The sequence below is a fragment of the Pygoscelis adeliae genome, unplaced genomic scaffold (genome assembly GCF_000699105.1).
Source record: "Pygoscelis adeliae isolate BGI_AS28 unplaced genomic scaffold, ASM69910v1 Scaffold186, whole genome shotgun sequence".
NCBI lineage: Eukaryota > Metazoa > Chordata > Aves > Sphenisciformes > Spheniscidae > Pygoscelis > Pygoscelis adeliae.
The window spans coordinates 8,023,264-8,037,245 of record NW_008825071.1 but is presented as its reverse complement, the minus strand read 5'-3'; the positions used below and the strand labels follow the sequence as shown (position 1 = coordinate 8,037,245).

The window sequence follows — 13,982 nt, the reverse complement described above, 5'->3', positions numbered from 1 at the left end:
GGGAGCCGGCGCGGGTCCAGCTGCCCCGTCGTGCGAGGAGAAGGGGGGTGCTTTCGCCCTGGGTACAGCCCCCCGCCTTGTCGCCTTGCAGAGCTGGACCTGAATACCAAGTGCATCGTGGAGATGGAAGGGAACCAGACTGTACTTCACCCTCCGCCTTCCAACACCAAGCAGGGAGAAAGGTAAAAACCCAAGTCGCCGTGCCCCAAATAAAGACCCAGCCCCGGTTCCTCTGCCTCACCCTCGCAGACGCTTCGCCTGGCTTTGTTCGGGGAGCGGTGGGGTCCTGAAGTTCTTGCTCGGTGCCTTTCAGGGGGAGCAGGCAGGGGGAAGCGGGCAAGGGTGAGCCCCAACCAGGGATTGCTGCGTTGGGCTTGCATCCTGGGATGCAGGGACCAGACCTTGTCTCCTGGCTTCCTGAGTGGAGTTGGAGGTACCCAAATTGGGATGTGGAGACAGGAGATCCCTATTGGCCTCCCAGGTTTAAAAGCTGATTCTTGGTTAACTGCTCAAAAAATAAGCTGTTGATTAGGTAAGGGCTTAAACTGACCGTGCGTGCTGCTTTCAGAAATTTCCCTTGAGTGCAGGCTGCTAATAACTTGATGTAACCTTTGGGGGAACACGAAGCAGAATCTGAATTTTATGCTAGCGATGGTATTTTTTTTTTTAAGTTTGTTTACTAGGTTTTAGCGTATTTGCATTTGAAAAGGCTGTAATTGCTAGATCCTTTATTAATTCAGTGTTGTTCTGTGAAGTAGCCTATGAGAATATGCTAAAATAATTTTGAAATCTGGCATTTAGTTGTGATGCCCCAGTAAAGAATACCCTTGGAAATAATCCAAAATACCAATGCACTAGACTGTAAAAATAGATCAGAACAGGAAAAGATTTCTTTCCTTTGAGGGAGTGTGGGGAGAGACAGAGGAGGTGCAAAGGGAATAGTTACGTTGTATGCCTATCTCTTCAGTTACCTGTTGACTGTTCAACTTAAGTTGATCTGTTAAATGTATTTAATGACAAGGAGCGTGAAATCATTTGCATGGTTATAGCGATTTTAATCTGAACACGTTCCTACCACTCAAGGTTTTAAGAATGTTTTTGATCGAGTTCATAGAAGTTATGAAGAAACTGTAGTGTGAGAATATGTGGGGTTTTTTTCAAAGGTGGTATGTCATGCTTTTATAGTTTTCCAGCAGATAAGGTTGAGACCTTTTCTATTTTCACATGTCCAAGATTTGAAGGTGCTTCTCACATTAACCCACATACTGAAATATAGCTGTAATCACACCAGTTTAACTTAAATCCAACTTGCATTGTCTTCAGAACCATTGTTGTGGCTAATGTGCTGGCCTGGGTCTTTAAAGATCTGCGCTTGTTTCCTGCCCCTTTCACAGATCTTTGTGTGATCTACAAGTCGTGCTGCCTCTGTGGGTCTTAGCATCCCATCTGTAAAATGGAAATCTTGTTTTTCTTGAGACTATTCTACTTTAGAAAGCATGGGGTTTTTTCCTCCTGTTTACTGAAGCGTATATATGGCCTCTATCGCAACACTGCTATAATAAGAATAATGTTAACTCTTTAAAGAGAGTGGATTTGACAGGTATAAAACATGAAATACAAACAGAGTTTACAAAGCAAGAACAGAATTAAGATTTAAAAATCATTATTTCAATAGACTAAAGAGTCTAAGGGCCAGATGGTTTAATAAAGAGCCTGTAATGTATGAATTTTGCTTGTTGTGCACTTCGGCCTGCAGGTATTCAGTGAGACTGTGCAGTGACCCTCTGTCTTCTGAGAGCTTGTGTGGCTTGTGTTTATCTGGCTTTAATACCTGTAATATATATAAATTCTCTTACTTGGTTGGAATTGGCTTCTGGTTCTGCGCCAAGAGCCTTACAGGTGAGCTGTGACACTTGTGTGCGACCTCACCATTGGCAGGTGATAGCTGTTCTGCTTGCAGCCCAGCGTGAGGCTGGAATTTGGCAGGCTGTGCCAAATGTGTGACTTAGGCGTTTGAAGCAACTGCCTGATGTGAGTGGATTGGAAATATCAGTGAGAAATACTGATCAGAAGTAACTCTCACTAGTGCAAACATATAGTTTGGGTACTTTCTAAGTGGCAGATGTTGTATGTAACCTGTTGAGATGCCTAATAGACTTTCCGGTGCCTTGTGAAGATCCTTAAATTTTCTTAAGTGATAAACTGTTGATTTCTATTTTTTACTCAAGATAAATAGTTTAATTTCTCGTGACGAAGAATGAATTCTGTTCTTCTATGTGTACCCGCCATAAAATGTCTGTGTAAGCTGGCTCTGAATTGCTGAGTAGTTGCTGCTTGTACTTGGATTGATGCCTTGGCAGGGTTAGAGGTGTCAAATGGATTTTTGGTTTTCTTTGTGTAGCTTGTTTTTATATAGCTTAACTGGATTTTTCTTTAGAAAAATTGTCATTGCAAAAATGATTACACTTGTTAGGGTGATTAAGTGGTCTGTCTTTATTTTATTGCATTATTTTAATATTCTGTTTAATCTTACCTTTCCTTTTTTACATTTTATCTTTTTATATGGAAATTTCCCTTTTCTAGCTGAATGGAAGTAGAAGTTTGTACTGCACTTCGGAATAAGAATAAGTAGCCTTCTAAAGCAAATTTGGTTTCTAGGGCTACTTTTCTTAATTGAGCTGAGGCCAAGAGACTATAGGGTGTGGGGGAGTGGGAGTGGAATTCAGGACCGTGCTTTTTATTTGCCTTGTTCACTCGGTTATAATTTTAAAGGTATTGACAGAATTTTCTGAAGTAAAATTAGATAACTCTTTAATTATTATAATATTATAAGATTTGTTCTTGGAAGAATATCCAAGGTTAGGAAAATCAGATTTTACTAGCTTTGCCTATTCTGTATGGAGTTTTTGAATTAAATCTAAGTTCAGATGCATGCTGTTAATCAATCTCTAGGTTTTATTAAGGATATTTCTGAAGCATTTTAGATGGGCAAGTAATGATAGTTTTACAAGTGGTGGAAAAAAGCCTAAAAACTCTGGCAGTGCTGTCATTTGTCCAACTTCCAGTATTGTATTAGAGGTAAAGCAGTAAGTTATAACCATAAATTAGAACAGGGTTCTGGCTCCATCTTCTAACTACTAGACCACACAGCACACACACCTTAAGAAACACAGCTACAAAATAGTAATTGTTATTAAATACAAGTGTTCTGTCTTTTTATAAAGCAGCAGGCATGCCGTTCCCCACAGACACAGGACTTTCAGCATTCTAAACTAACAAAGGAGGAAAACCAGAATATAGTAAAACTGAACAGTCCAAGTCTGAAAGGCACAGGAAAATCTTTGAAATAATAGGAGACAGAGTTCAGAAAGGAATGGTTTTCATTAGCTGGTATCAGGTATAATCTCCGGTGCTGGCAAAGTTTTTGTAAGTTGGTTGTTGGACTTCATACCTTTAACCCTTGTTTTACTATTATTAGTAGCAGTAGCTTCTTTTATATCTGCCTAAGTGTGCTTGTGTGTCGTTTTAGTTACCTCTCCTGTCTCTCATTCATTTCCTCCCCAAAACCAATATAGATTTCCCTTTCTTTCCCAGAAGACCATCTTTTCTTTCTGGGAACCCTCTGATTTTTTTCTGTCTTCACCTGGGAATCTGAATTTCCTTTCTCAAAGTACACTCTTCCTGAAAAAATTGTTCTAACTTACAGTCTTTTAGAAATGGGTGTTACGTTTCAAAGCCAATTGTACACATCCTGCTGTCTTGCTATAAATGTTTGTATTTGGTCCTTGGCAATAAGGTACAGTGTTAAAATGTAACTATGAGATAATTAGAGTATGGAGTTACAGAAAATCTTTCAAAATATTTTGAGTAATATTTTACAATGGAAATTTCACACCCCTCTCTAGGTTTATGAAAGATTTGACTTCATGTTAACGATGTTATTTTTTTAGTAGGACAAACGAGGTTTTGCTGGGTTCCTCCTCTGCTTTTGATTGTTAAAATATGCTTTCCTCCAACCTTTCCTTTCAGCTACACTTTTTAATGCATAGGATCTGAAAAGAAAAGTTTTATTTTACTTCCCTGACAACAGTTCTTCATGACCTGATTTTTCGTTTAGTAAGCAAAATATTTGTCTTGACAGAAATAAACAAGGAACTATGGAGACAGTAGAACTGAAATACTATTTCAACTGTAGTTTTGACTGCAACAAAAATTTGTCTATTGGGCAATTTATTCCATTAGAGCACAGTAGTCTTGTGCAAACTTTGCCTTATTAAAAGTCTCGCGGCAGAAAATAAGAAATAATCAGTGTGTGGAGCTGAACTTAAAATGACGACTTTTCTCCGAAAGTATCTTTCTTGCCTGGCTTAATTCTTTTTTTAAAAAACATTTTACAACTTTCTTGTTCTGTCTTTTCCATCCTCATTTTGATAATAGGCAAGTAGCACCAAGGCCCAATTCTACTTAGGTAAAACTCTTCCTATAGCTCTAAATTACTAAAGACTCCAGAATAGATGGGGGCTTTTTTGAGTAGGTTTAAGGTCTTTAATAAAATAAATAGCTAGGAACAGATGCTTGTGTGTGTGTATGTGTCTGTCTAGTTTTGGTATGTCATGATGCTTTCAAAGACAAATATCTGAAGCACAGATTTCATCCCTAGGCAGCTTGTCCTAAAACTCTTGTTTCCAGAAAACAGCTGTTGCTCCCCCCTGCCTTGGAGAAAACATGATTTTGGATGGTTTTTACTACATAGTCCTTCATGTGGGGGTTGTGGCACTCTATCTTTTTTGATATGTTGCTTTGAATAGCATCAGAGATGGGAGAAGAGCGCTGTTGTAGGGAGAAGACATGCGTTTCTGGTAATGGTCACTTTTTCAAACTGAAACTTGTGGAAGCTGAAGTAGGACAGCTGCTAATTATTTCCATATCTGAAGGAATGATCAACGAGATCATGTCTTTGATGCATATACTTCAAATTATCACCTGTCTGAGGTAGATCATAAAGTAATAGCAGGCAGCAACTTTTATCTTTGTCGGCAGGAAATTGTAAAAGTAATCTGACTTTGACCTCTTCTGTTAACTTTCCTGTTAGACATCAATGTTCAGGATGTGAAGTGGTAGCTTTGAACCTTTGCAGAAGAGGTGTATTTGAATTACGAAATGTGTGGTTGGAAAATGGCATTTCGGAGCTATTTTTGCATTGCTTTAATTCATTCATGCCTCAGATGGAATACTAGATGCAGTTCCTTGAAATTGCTGTTCTTAAATTCCATGTAACTTGAAACAAAATGAGATACGCAGTATTTTGTATTACAAGTGTGTGGCATGGCTCTTGGTTCTTGCTAAGGTAGCCTGAACTGTGAGTAAATGCAACATCTGTTATTTTACCATGTTTATAAGATCCAGACAGCTGTTAGGACCTTGTGCTTTGGTCTTTAAATGTCATTGCTAGAGGAAACTACCGTTGGAGGCTGTTGGGATTGTGGGTAAGCGGCTAGCAGTACTTAGCTGGCAGTATTTCAGAACAAAAATAGATAAAGTGTTTGAAGAGAAGGAAAACTGTGCTTGGTATTACCATGTTTAGGCAATCGTTGCTTTGTAGCCATTCTATGCTTTTGGACTACTGAGTATTATGTTCAAATATTTCTGAGTAGAACACAGTAAAACGAGGTTCAGCTTTGAACTTGTCCAGTTTTTCTGTTTTATGAAGTTAGAAATGCCCACACTGTGGAACATGAAAAGATTTGTTAAAAAGACCAGTAGGCCTTTAGACACGCTTAGCTTCTGTGTTTAGAAGGGGCAGGTATGCATGCACTTGCCTATTACTGCAGCCAGAGGTGTTTTTTGAGATCTGGATTACTAGTCAATACACCTTGAGTATGTTGTTTATTGAAATGAATTACAAATTTAAAAAATGTGCAGCTCCTTTAAAATGGATTTCTTTTTTGCCCTTTTCTTTGGGGAGATCAGGACTAAAGGAAAAGTTTTGTTTTTCACTTCCTTTGCCCCCTTAGTATAGAGACAGCTTTCTTGTTTTGAAAACAAGATTATCTTTGCTCTGTTGTGCATCTGGTAGGTTTATTAAACGTGCATATAGTAAGATTTCAGACTTCTAATTAGATTCACTGGAACTTAATAGTTTAAAAATTTAAAGTTAAATGATACTTCTAAACATTGTAGTGACCCAGGTGTGTGCTAGATTCAAAATACTTCATGAAGTGCTTAAGAAGTCCCTGTTCTGCAGAACCTGAGCTCAGAGAGAAGCAGTGCACACCGGCTGCCCTGCTGTGCGGGCCTGTGTATTGCACAGAGCTGGGGTGCCAATCTCGGTACAAAGTTTTGGGGATAAAGCGAATCCCTTCTTGGTCTCAGGCCTGCGGTACAGCATGCACAGGCAGGCATCTGTTGTTCAGGGGGTCAACATGGTGGTACTTCTAGTAATAAGATTAGAGCTAAATCTTTAAATTGACAAACGTACTTGTTGCTGTTGTGTTTGAGACATTATCAGATTTGAAGTCCTTCATTCCTCTACATTTGGGTGCAGATCAAGTAGCAGTAGCTGCCTCTGGCTGTGTTGCCGGTGTCTCTTGCATGGACAGGCTGTCCTTAATGGTGGGAAAATAGCACAGTGTCTTTGCTTATTTGGCCCGCCCTGGGCATGGTTTGAAGCTATTAATGGAAACAATTACTGCCTACTATAGTGAAATGCCAGCTGCTGCAGCAATGCTGTGCAGATGCTGTTGCTTAACTGAATAACTTCTCCGATTGTTTGGTTCCTTGTATTTTGTGAGGATGTCTGTTACCGATGGCAGAGTGTGGAGAAGGTTCTTTAAGGAAGTGTGAAAGTGTTGGCTGGAGACACTGAATTTTACGTCTTCAGTAAGTACAGCCTACAAAGAAAAGGCCACCGCTGTGCAATGACATGCACCACAGGACTTGGTATCAAGTTAACTTGAGGCACGAAGCACCAAGTTAACCAAAACAGTCATGCTGTTGCCTGGAAGTGATGTTGCTGCGTGTCTTTTTACAAGAGACAGTAGAAGGGGTATAAGCTTGTTCAGTCAGCACCTGACTTTGTATGTTGATATGAAATTGGTCATCAGTTTGAGGTCTACTGGAGCTTGAGCTGCTTCTGTGTGTCTTTGCGATCCTTCTGTGGCATGCAATGGGTGTTCACTTGGAGCTGAGGGAGGAGCTCGGTAAGTTAACAACAAGCAGATTGAAAATTTGCTGTATGAAGGTCAATCAGGAAAATGCATTGCTGGCGGGAGTTGAAAATCAATGACATGAGCTCAAGATATCTATGTTAGTGAAGAGTAGGAGTTACACAAGCTGTTTTCAATGCCATAGGAGGGTGTCCCTTTATGTCATTTCTCGTTTTTGGGGAAAAGGGAATGAATGGCTTTCTGATGCTGTTGTGCTTGGTTAGTGTTAATGAAGCTCTGCAGTTCTGGCCTTTATTTTTGATAGTTGCCTTTTAATCTAAAAAATAATAATTAAAAAAAACAACTTAGTCATCAAAACATCTAATGAAATTCATAACCATATCCTGAACTAATGCATTCCTTAGTCATCAGCTGCAACCTTTATTTGGCATTTTGTTACATCCTAAATAGAGACATCCTCAAGTACGTACATGCTTACAAATACACCTACATCTTCCTCAGATAATGTGAAGTTAGTGACTTGTATGGTGCAATTTTTTTGCTAGGAGGTAATCTGAATGTTCCATCTCATTTTACGTAGATCACCACGGGGAAATCTATATGGTAACAGCCCCTAATGAAGTCACTAATGATTTATTGTCCTATAGTAACTTACTTGCTATTTAAGTGTTACAACTCAGGACAAAGACGTACACCACAATTACTCTTTTGACAGATTAAGCCATCAGTATATTTTAGGGCTTATTAATGGTACAGTACTTATTTTGAGGTATATTGGTCAGCACAGCGGTAGAAAGGAGTGTCTGAAACATTGCTCTGTGCTTGAGTTAGCGCATGGCAAGTAGCGTGGTTAATGATGTTGCTGAAGGTATGTCAAAGAGGCTCACTGTGCACTAGCAACAGGGTATGTACTTACGGTCTGTTTTCTAGATGCGAGCCCACACCAAGCTCATGCTGCTGCCTCTTCATGTTTAGTAACAGCATAGATAGTAGGCTAGTACTGGCTTACTTTGAGATTCATGGTGTCACTGCATCTTCTTTTTGCAGTGTATGTATATTCTAGGAATTTTAAGCATTTCATAAACATGAATCAAAGCAGCTGCTGTGGCTGGAATGGCATGCTTATCTCTGCATGTGTTTATGAAGATACTGTTCAATGTGTTTAAAAAAACTACCAGGATGCATTGTTAACTGTAAACTTTTTATAAAGTAATTTGATGCTTTGTTTTAAAAACATATTGCTGAAACTGTCAACACTTAAATATTTTTCTGAATTTTTTTTGTATTAGAGAATGTTTTAGACTTGCAAATAAAATGAAAAAATGTACATGATATCCTATTTATTGAGCTTACATTTTCTTTGTTTATTCCACAGTTTCTTTTTAAACATAAATGTCAATCCCAAGTAAGTAGTGTTCAAAAGCCTCCAGGCGAGATTAAATTTTCTTCTTCTAGTGTAAGGCTTCAAAATTCTGAATCTGTCTCTTTGGCTACTGGAATAATTTTTCTAACATTAAATACGAGTATGCGGAGCTGTCTGTTTAGCTTAATATTTCTTATATGATGACAAGGAACAGCAGATCTTAGATAAGAAACTGCAGTACTTGATACTTCTTCCCACATGGTTTCCACTTTTCGTCTGACTTTCTGATTAAAATCATGTGCAGTGTAGCTGAGAAGGCCTTTCACAAATTTGATTCTTTCACAGTTGAAGGAAAGAGGTTTGGGTGAGGTGGAAGGAGAAGTTTATCTGCAAAATGAATGGATTTGTACAGTGACTGGCACTGGCTGCAATGTGATTTTTAATACTTCAGAGTTCTTATCTTGTGAATTTTTACTTCAAATTCAATTTTACTTTGTGATTCAAAAGCCAAGGCTTGTTTTACGGTGGATGAGCTTTTGCTAAAGATAAGTCAACAGAGCATTCCAGTGGAGGCACAGAGCTGGTGGAGGTTTTCTACTGGCAAAGCTGCTCTATGGCCCTGAATGAGCAGCATCCTGGTCTGCTTTGGAAAATTTCTTTGTCAGCATCTGTTGATGTGAGTTTTTTATGTATGCAATGTGATGTAAGTCTGCAGCACTCTAGACTTGTTTTGGCTCAGTAGTGCCACCTCCCTGAATGATGCAAGTCCAAAGCGTTTTGATATTTTTTGGTGTTTTTTTCCTTCCTGTCATACCGTGTTGTCATTCCCTATTTTGAGATGTTTCTAAATTTCCTTCAGACTTGAAATGTGTTTTCAGATAATTTTATCTAACGAAATCAGACTGAAACAGAAATTGGCCATTTAGTAAAATAAAGAAATGTTTCTATATTCACTGTATGTAGCTGAAGACATTAATACGTTACTTACGTATCCTCTAAATGCTCAGCAAGAAGTAATTGAGTTTGAGTATGTTTTTTTTAAAGAGAACTTTGCAGTTGTCTGAACTTTGCAGGGAGTAAGAGCAGAAACCATTTGCAGTCTTCCTGCACTTTGCTGCTGTTCTGCATTGGGGTAAAAAAGATGGTTCTGAAGGCGTTGTTAGAAGTGTATCATGGAACATCATCCAGCACTCAGGTTTTGCTGTTCCGGAGCTTCTTACTGTGACCACAGCGGATATGCTATTCTGAAACAAACTGCCTAGAAAATAATCTGGTATTTTTCATACTGCCCATTACACTTAAAAAGAAGAATGTTTTGAATAGTTCTCATTCTTCTTCTGTTAGAGGATGTTAATCTAATCCTTGTACCTGCATTCTTGATTGGAGTGCCCTTGGGAAATGCGGCTTCAGTGTCTGCAGAGAAACTGACATGCAAGGAAAAGCAAAAGATGGCTCGTTAATGGATTTGCTGCTGACATGGTAGAATATAGGGAAAGGATACTTGGGGACCAGGACTGGAAGGATAACGAAAGGCAAAAGAGAGGTACAGAAATGGGTGCCCAACAACATGATGAAACTCCTTAAAGTACATGTTGGAGGAAAACAAAACAAGCAAACAGCAAAACCCAACAGCATCCAATAAGCTTTTTTCCATCCTACTGAAAATGTATATGAGAAACTGCCATTCTCTAGGGTGGTACTACAATCTTCATGTGTGTTCGGGTTGAGATCCAAGCTGAAAACAAAAAAGAAAACAGTTCTTGTAAACAGACCATTGACCACTGGACAGCTTGCTCTGTAGTTTCCTTGTCAAGAGCTTCCAAGTCCTTGGTATGTTTATTGTTTGAGGTGTTTATAACATTGCGTCTCAGTTCATGTCATATTCCTAATTTTCATTGCATAGTTGTACAATATATTTTAACACTGAATTTTTTACTGTTATTAAACATCTGTTATGATTGAGAATCTGTGTAAATTGGCTGTGAAATAATCCACTTGGAAACACTTGTGTGTCCATCAAAAGGACAATGAAAGTGCATATAAAGATGCAACATTTAAGTGTTCTCCTAAGGTCTCTTTCAATGGAACAGTATCTTGAATTTTTTTAAATAAATTTAGTAGATGTTCTGTCCCTCTCAGCATCCCAGTTCCATGGTTGGATTCCCCCTTACTGTCAGAAGTACTGTGTACTGAAGGAGGGGGATATCTGACTTTCCCATGGTGAAAGTTAGAAGTTAGCTCTTGCCAGTTCTGTTTTCAAGTGCTCAGCAGGGCATAGTCGATGAGTACTGAACCTAGATAGACATCAGTCTAATCTCTCCTCTCTTGTTTAATTACTGTTTGGGGCAGGCTGCATCCTCTCAAGTCATTTTTGAAGTGTAAGTTCTGCAGATGTGAATGTGGCAATGGGAAGCTTTTTTTCAGAAATGCTAATGGTGTGCAAGCTTTGTGCCCTTAGTGTAATCTATCCTTACTGCCATCTGCACTCAAAGATCGAAGCTTTGCATATGCTTCAAGGAATGTGATGTACCTTTATTTGAAATTTCAGAATGGCGTCTTGCAACTTTGTGATAGTTTAAACCCAGAAATGCAGATCCTCAGTGTTGGGCTGGCTGAATGCCCTTAGTGTTTTGCAATGCTCACGTATCTTCTGAGTTATGGTTCTTCTGGTGCATGGTCTGATCCGTATTATTGGTTGCTATTTGAGAATTTCTTACCTGAATAAAGAAGAAATTAATGGCTTATGGCAAGATAGATCAAACAGACTTTGAAAATACTCTTGCACTCATATGACCAAGGTGTAAAATGAGTTTTATAAAAATCTCTCCAAGCCAACTTGACCTTGATCTGTCATCTTTTGTCAAGAAGGGTGTTGTATGATGACTTCTGGAGGATCTCACAGTTTAAATGCTTATGTTTTTCTCAAAGTATCTGCATCTTCATCGTGGTTCAGAAAAGACGGAGGCGAGTGAGTCACTGGCATAAGTGACCTCTTGCCTGCTTGCCTTTGCTGTGATTAAAAAGGGAAAGTAAATGCTAGGTCTCTGTGGACTTTGAAATGAGACATTATAAAATGGAATTGCAGAATTGAATTTTGAGAGAGGAATTTTTCATCACCAGTGTATATAAATGAGAGAAAATAGAAATACTAATGGTGATATGCAGTTGTTATGTAGGAAAATAAAAACTAAATTAGCTAATTTTCTTATTTTCAAGAAACATTTAGGAATGATAAGAGTCTGACAATCTGTTGACTGGTAGCCGTAATGAGCAATGTCAATTTGGTGAGCTCAAGGTGGGTGTTTGATTAGACTAAGAAACTTGCATGTTCTTTTCCAAATAATAGGGGAAAAGCTTTGTCCTTGAAATACTTTTATAATTATCATTCTACTTTGCATCCAAAATAGAAGGCAAGTTATAGATTCCCTACAGAACTTTTGCTCGAAATGGAAGGAGCAAAGGGTGCTATGTGTTTTTTGTTGTTGTTTTTCTCTTAAAGATCTAGATTGGGTAATTTGTGATTCTTTAAAAAAAATAACGTTACTACTTTTTTTGTTTTTGATCTCTCCCTATAGCTGTTTCTGCATATGAAGCAGTTCACTTCTTTGCCCCAGTACTGTTAATCTAAGAGTATTTGAAATGGGATGCTTGCCTTAGCTGCAGCTTCTTTTATAGCAGATCCTTCTACTCATGCTCTTTTACATTCATGTCTCAGTTTTTGCAGATGTAGTAGACAAAAATAAATTGAACTGGTCTGGAGTTACTAATCAAATAACATGACTTCTGGCTATTTCTGGAGTAGAATGGCTGTTTAAGCAAAAAGGAAACAATCAATTCATTACATTGAAAATTGTTGAGAATTGAGTGCTGCTGCTGCCTTTTATTTAAAATATCAGTGATGATGGTCAAAGTGGGAAAGCTACACTGAAAAACTAGTGTGATAAACTTTTTGAATAATTTTGAACTTAATTCTTTATTTGCCAAACCTGAATTTTGTTTGCAGCGTTGCTGCTCACCTACTTTGCTCCTTCACATTCTTATCCTAATATTACTAACCAAAAACTGCTGTCCTCAGTAGTATTTGCCTTCTTGGATCACTAATTAATGTAATGCTTATCAGAGTTAAGAACTTGTGTACCCTTTCATATGACTTCTCATGGTGTTTCAGACTGATCTACTTGTTCTGAGTCTTTCTTCTTTCTTAATATATGATTTCTCATTCTCTTCTAAGGACTTTTGTCAACTTCTTGAGAGACCGCATGTAATTCTACTTTATTTCTTCTAGCTTGTTTTGTGTAACTCTATTCGCTATGCAGGCAGGTCTCTAGGTAGATCATTTAGGCTGTGGGTTATTTATGGCAGAGATAATTAGCTGAGTTGCAGCTCCTGAAACAGAAGAATTGCTTCTCGGTGTCGTGGAAGCTTAGCTGATAAGCTTTGCGGGGCCTCACCTCCTCCTGTGCAGAGTCAGATCAGAAGTTTCAGCGCTGGACTCCCACAGCCCGCTTGCACAGTGCAAATACTGGGTTAGCAAGGCTTCGTTAGCCTATGATGTCCGTGCTGTACCTGGTCTTCGTGTCTGTCCTTGTGAACTTGGAAATGGGAGGAGATGGCAGTGATGGAGTCAAGAGCAATGCCAGGGATAGGAAAGGACAAAAAGTAGGTGGGGGTGGGCATCCACTACTTTTTCACTAGTTCAGATGCAGTGCGGTATGAGCACGTGTTCATGTAATGAGGCCAAGCTGATGGGGGTCTCCTAAAAACTCAGTGCAGGGACTGTCTGTAGAGAGGTAACTTGACTCCACAGTGTTGATCTGGTGTTTGGGAGTGTCTGCAACACGCTCCGGAGCGTACACTCTTGTTATCTGGGATTTTCCGTTGTCAAGAGTGTTTCAGCCTACGCTCATTGTGAGTAGTAGAGCTGACTGCAGATCACAACACAGATGGTACTAAACAGAACTATGAGCTGTGTATGAACATTTTAAGTTGAATTTAAAGTACTTCATTAAATATTAGAAACAAAGTAGTTGAAATACTTTACTGAAAAGTGGGGTAAAACTCACAGTTTGATTTAAATACAGCTATTGACCTTACCGATTGAGCTGAATTTTAATTTAAAGCATGGGTATTTGCAGTACCAGGAAAAGCATTCATTGGGAAAGAATACATTTTTCACTGTTCTCTCTACGAAAGAGACTTTCCATTGTGTAACTGCAGTACAGGATGACTTGCACACACTTCTTATCCCAGTGCAGAAACCTAGATCTCCCTTCTTAACTGCCTCTGAAGAGATGCCAGCACAGGCAACAGACTGTAGTGCAGTCTCTGGGTTAACATGCAGATGTCTGGGCCCAGTAGCCAAGGTTGACTTATCAGCATGCAGGCTCTTTAAGCATACACAGCTAATCTTTATACTAAACCTCATCCTTTCTGTGCAAGCATATCCATAGATA

The 13,982-nt window shown here is 38.9% G+C and overlaps 1 protein-coding gene across 1 annotated transcript in view; it reads left to right on the top strand.

Moving 5' to 3' along the window:
* The first annotated feature begins 99 nt into the window (after positions 1-99).
* Positions 100-13,982, top strand: part of KIF13A (kinesin family member 13A) — a 116,751-nt gene continuing 102,868 nt past the window's right edge. Inside the window, exon 1 of the mRNA XM_009326501.1 lies at positions 100-182. Coding sequence (XP_009324776.1) covers positions 124-182 — 59 coding nt within the window. The 5' untranslated portion in view covers positions 100-123. The remainder of the gene's footprint in view (positions 183-13,982) is intronic.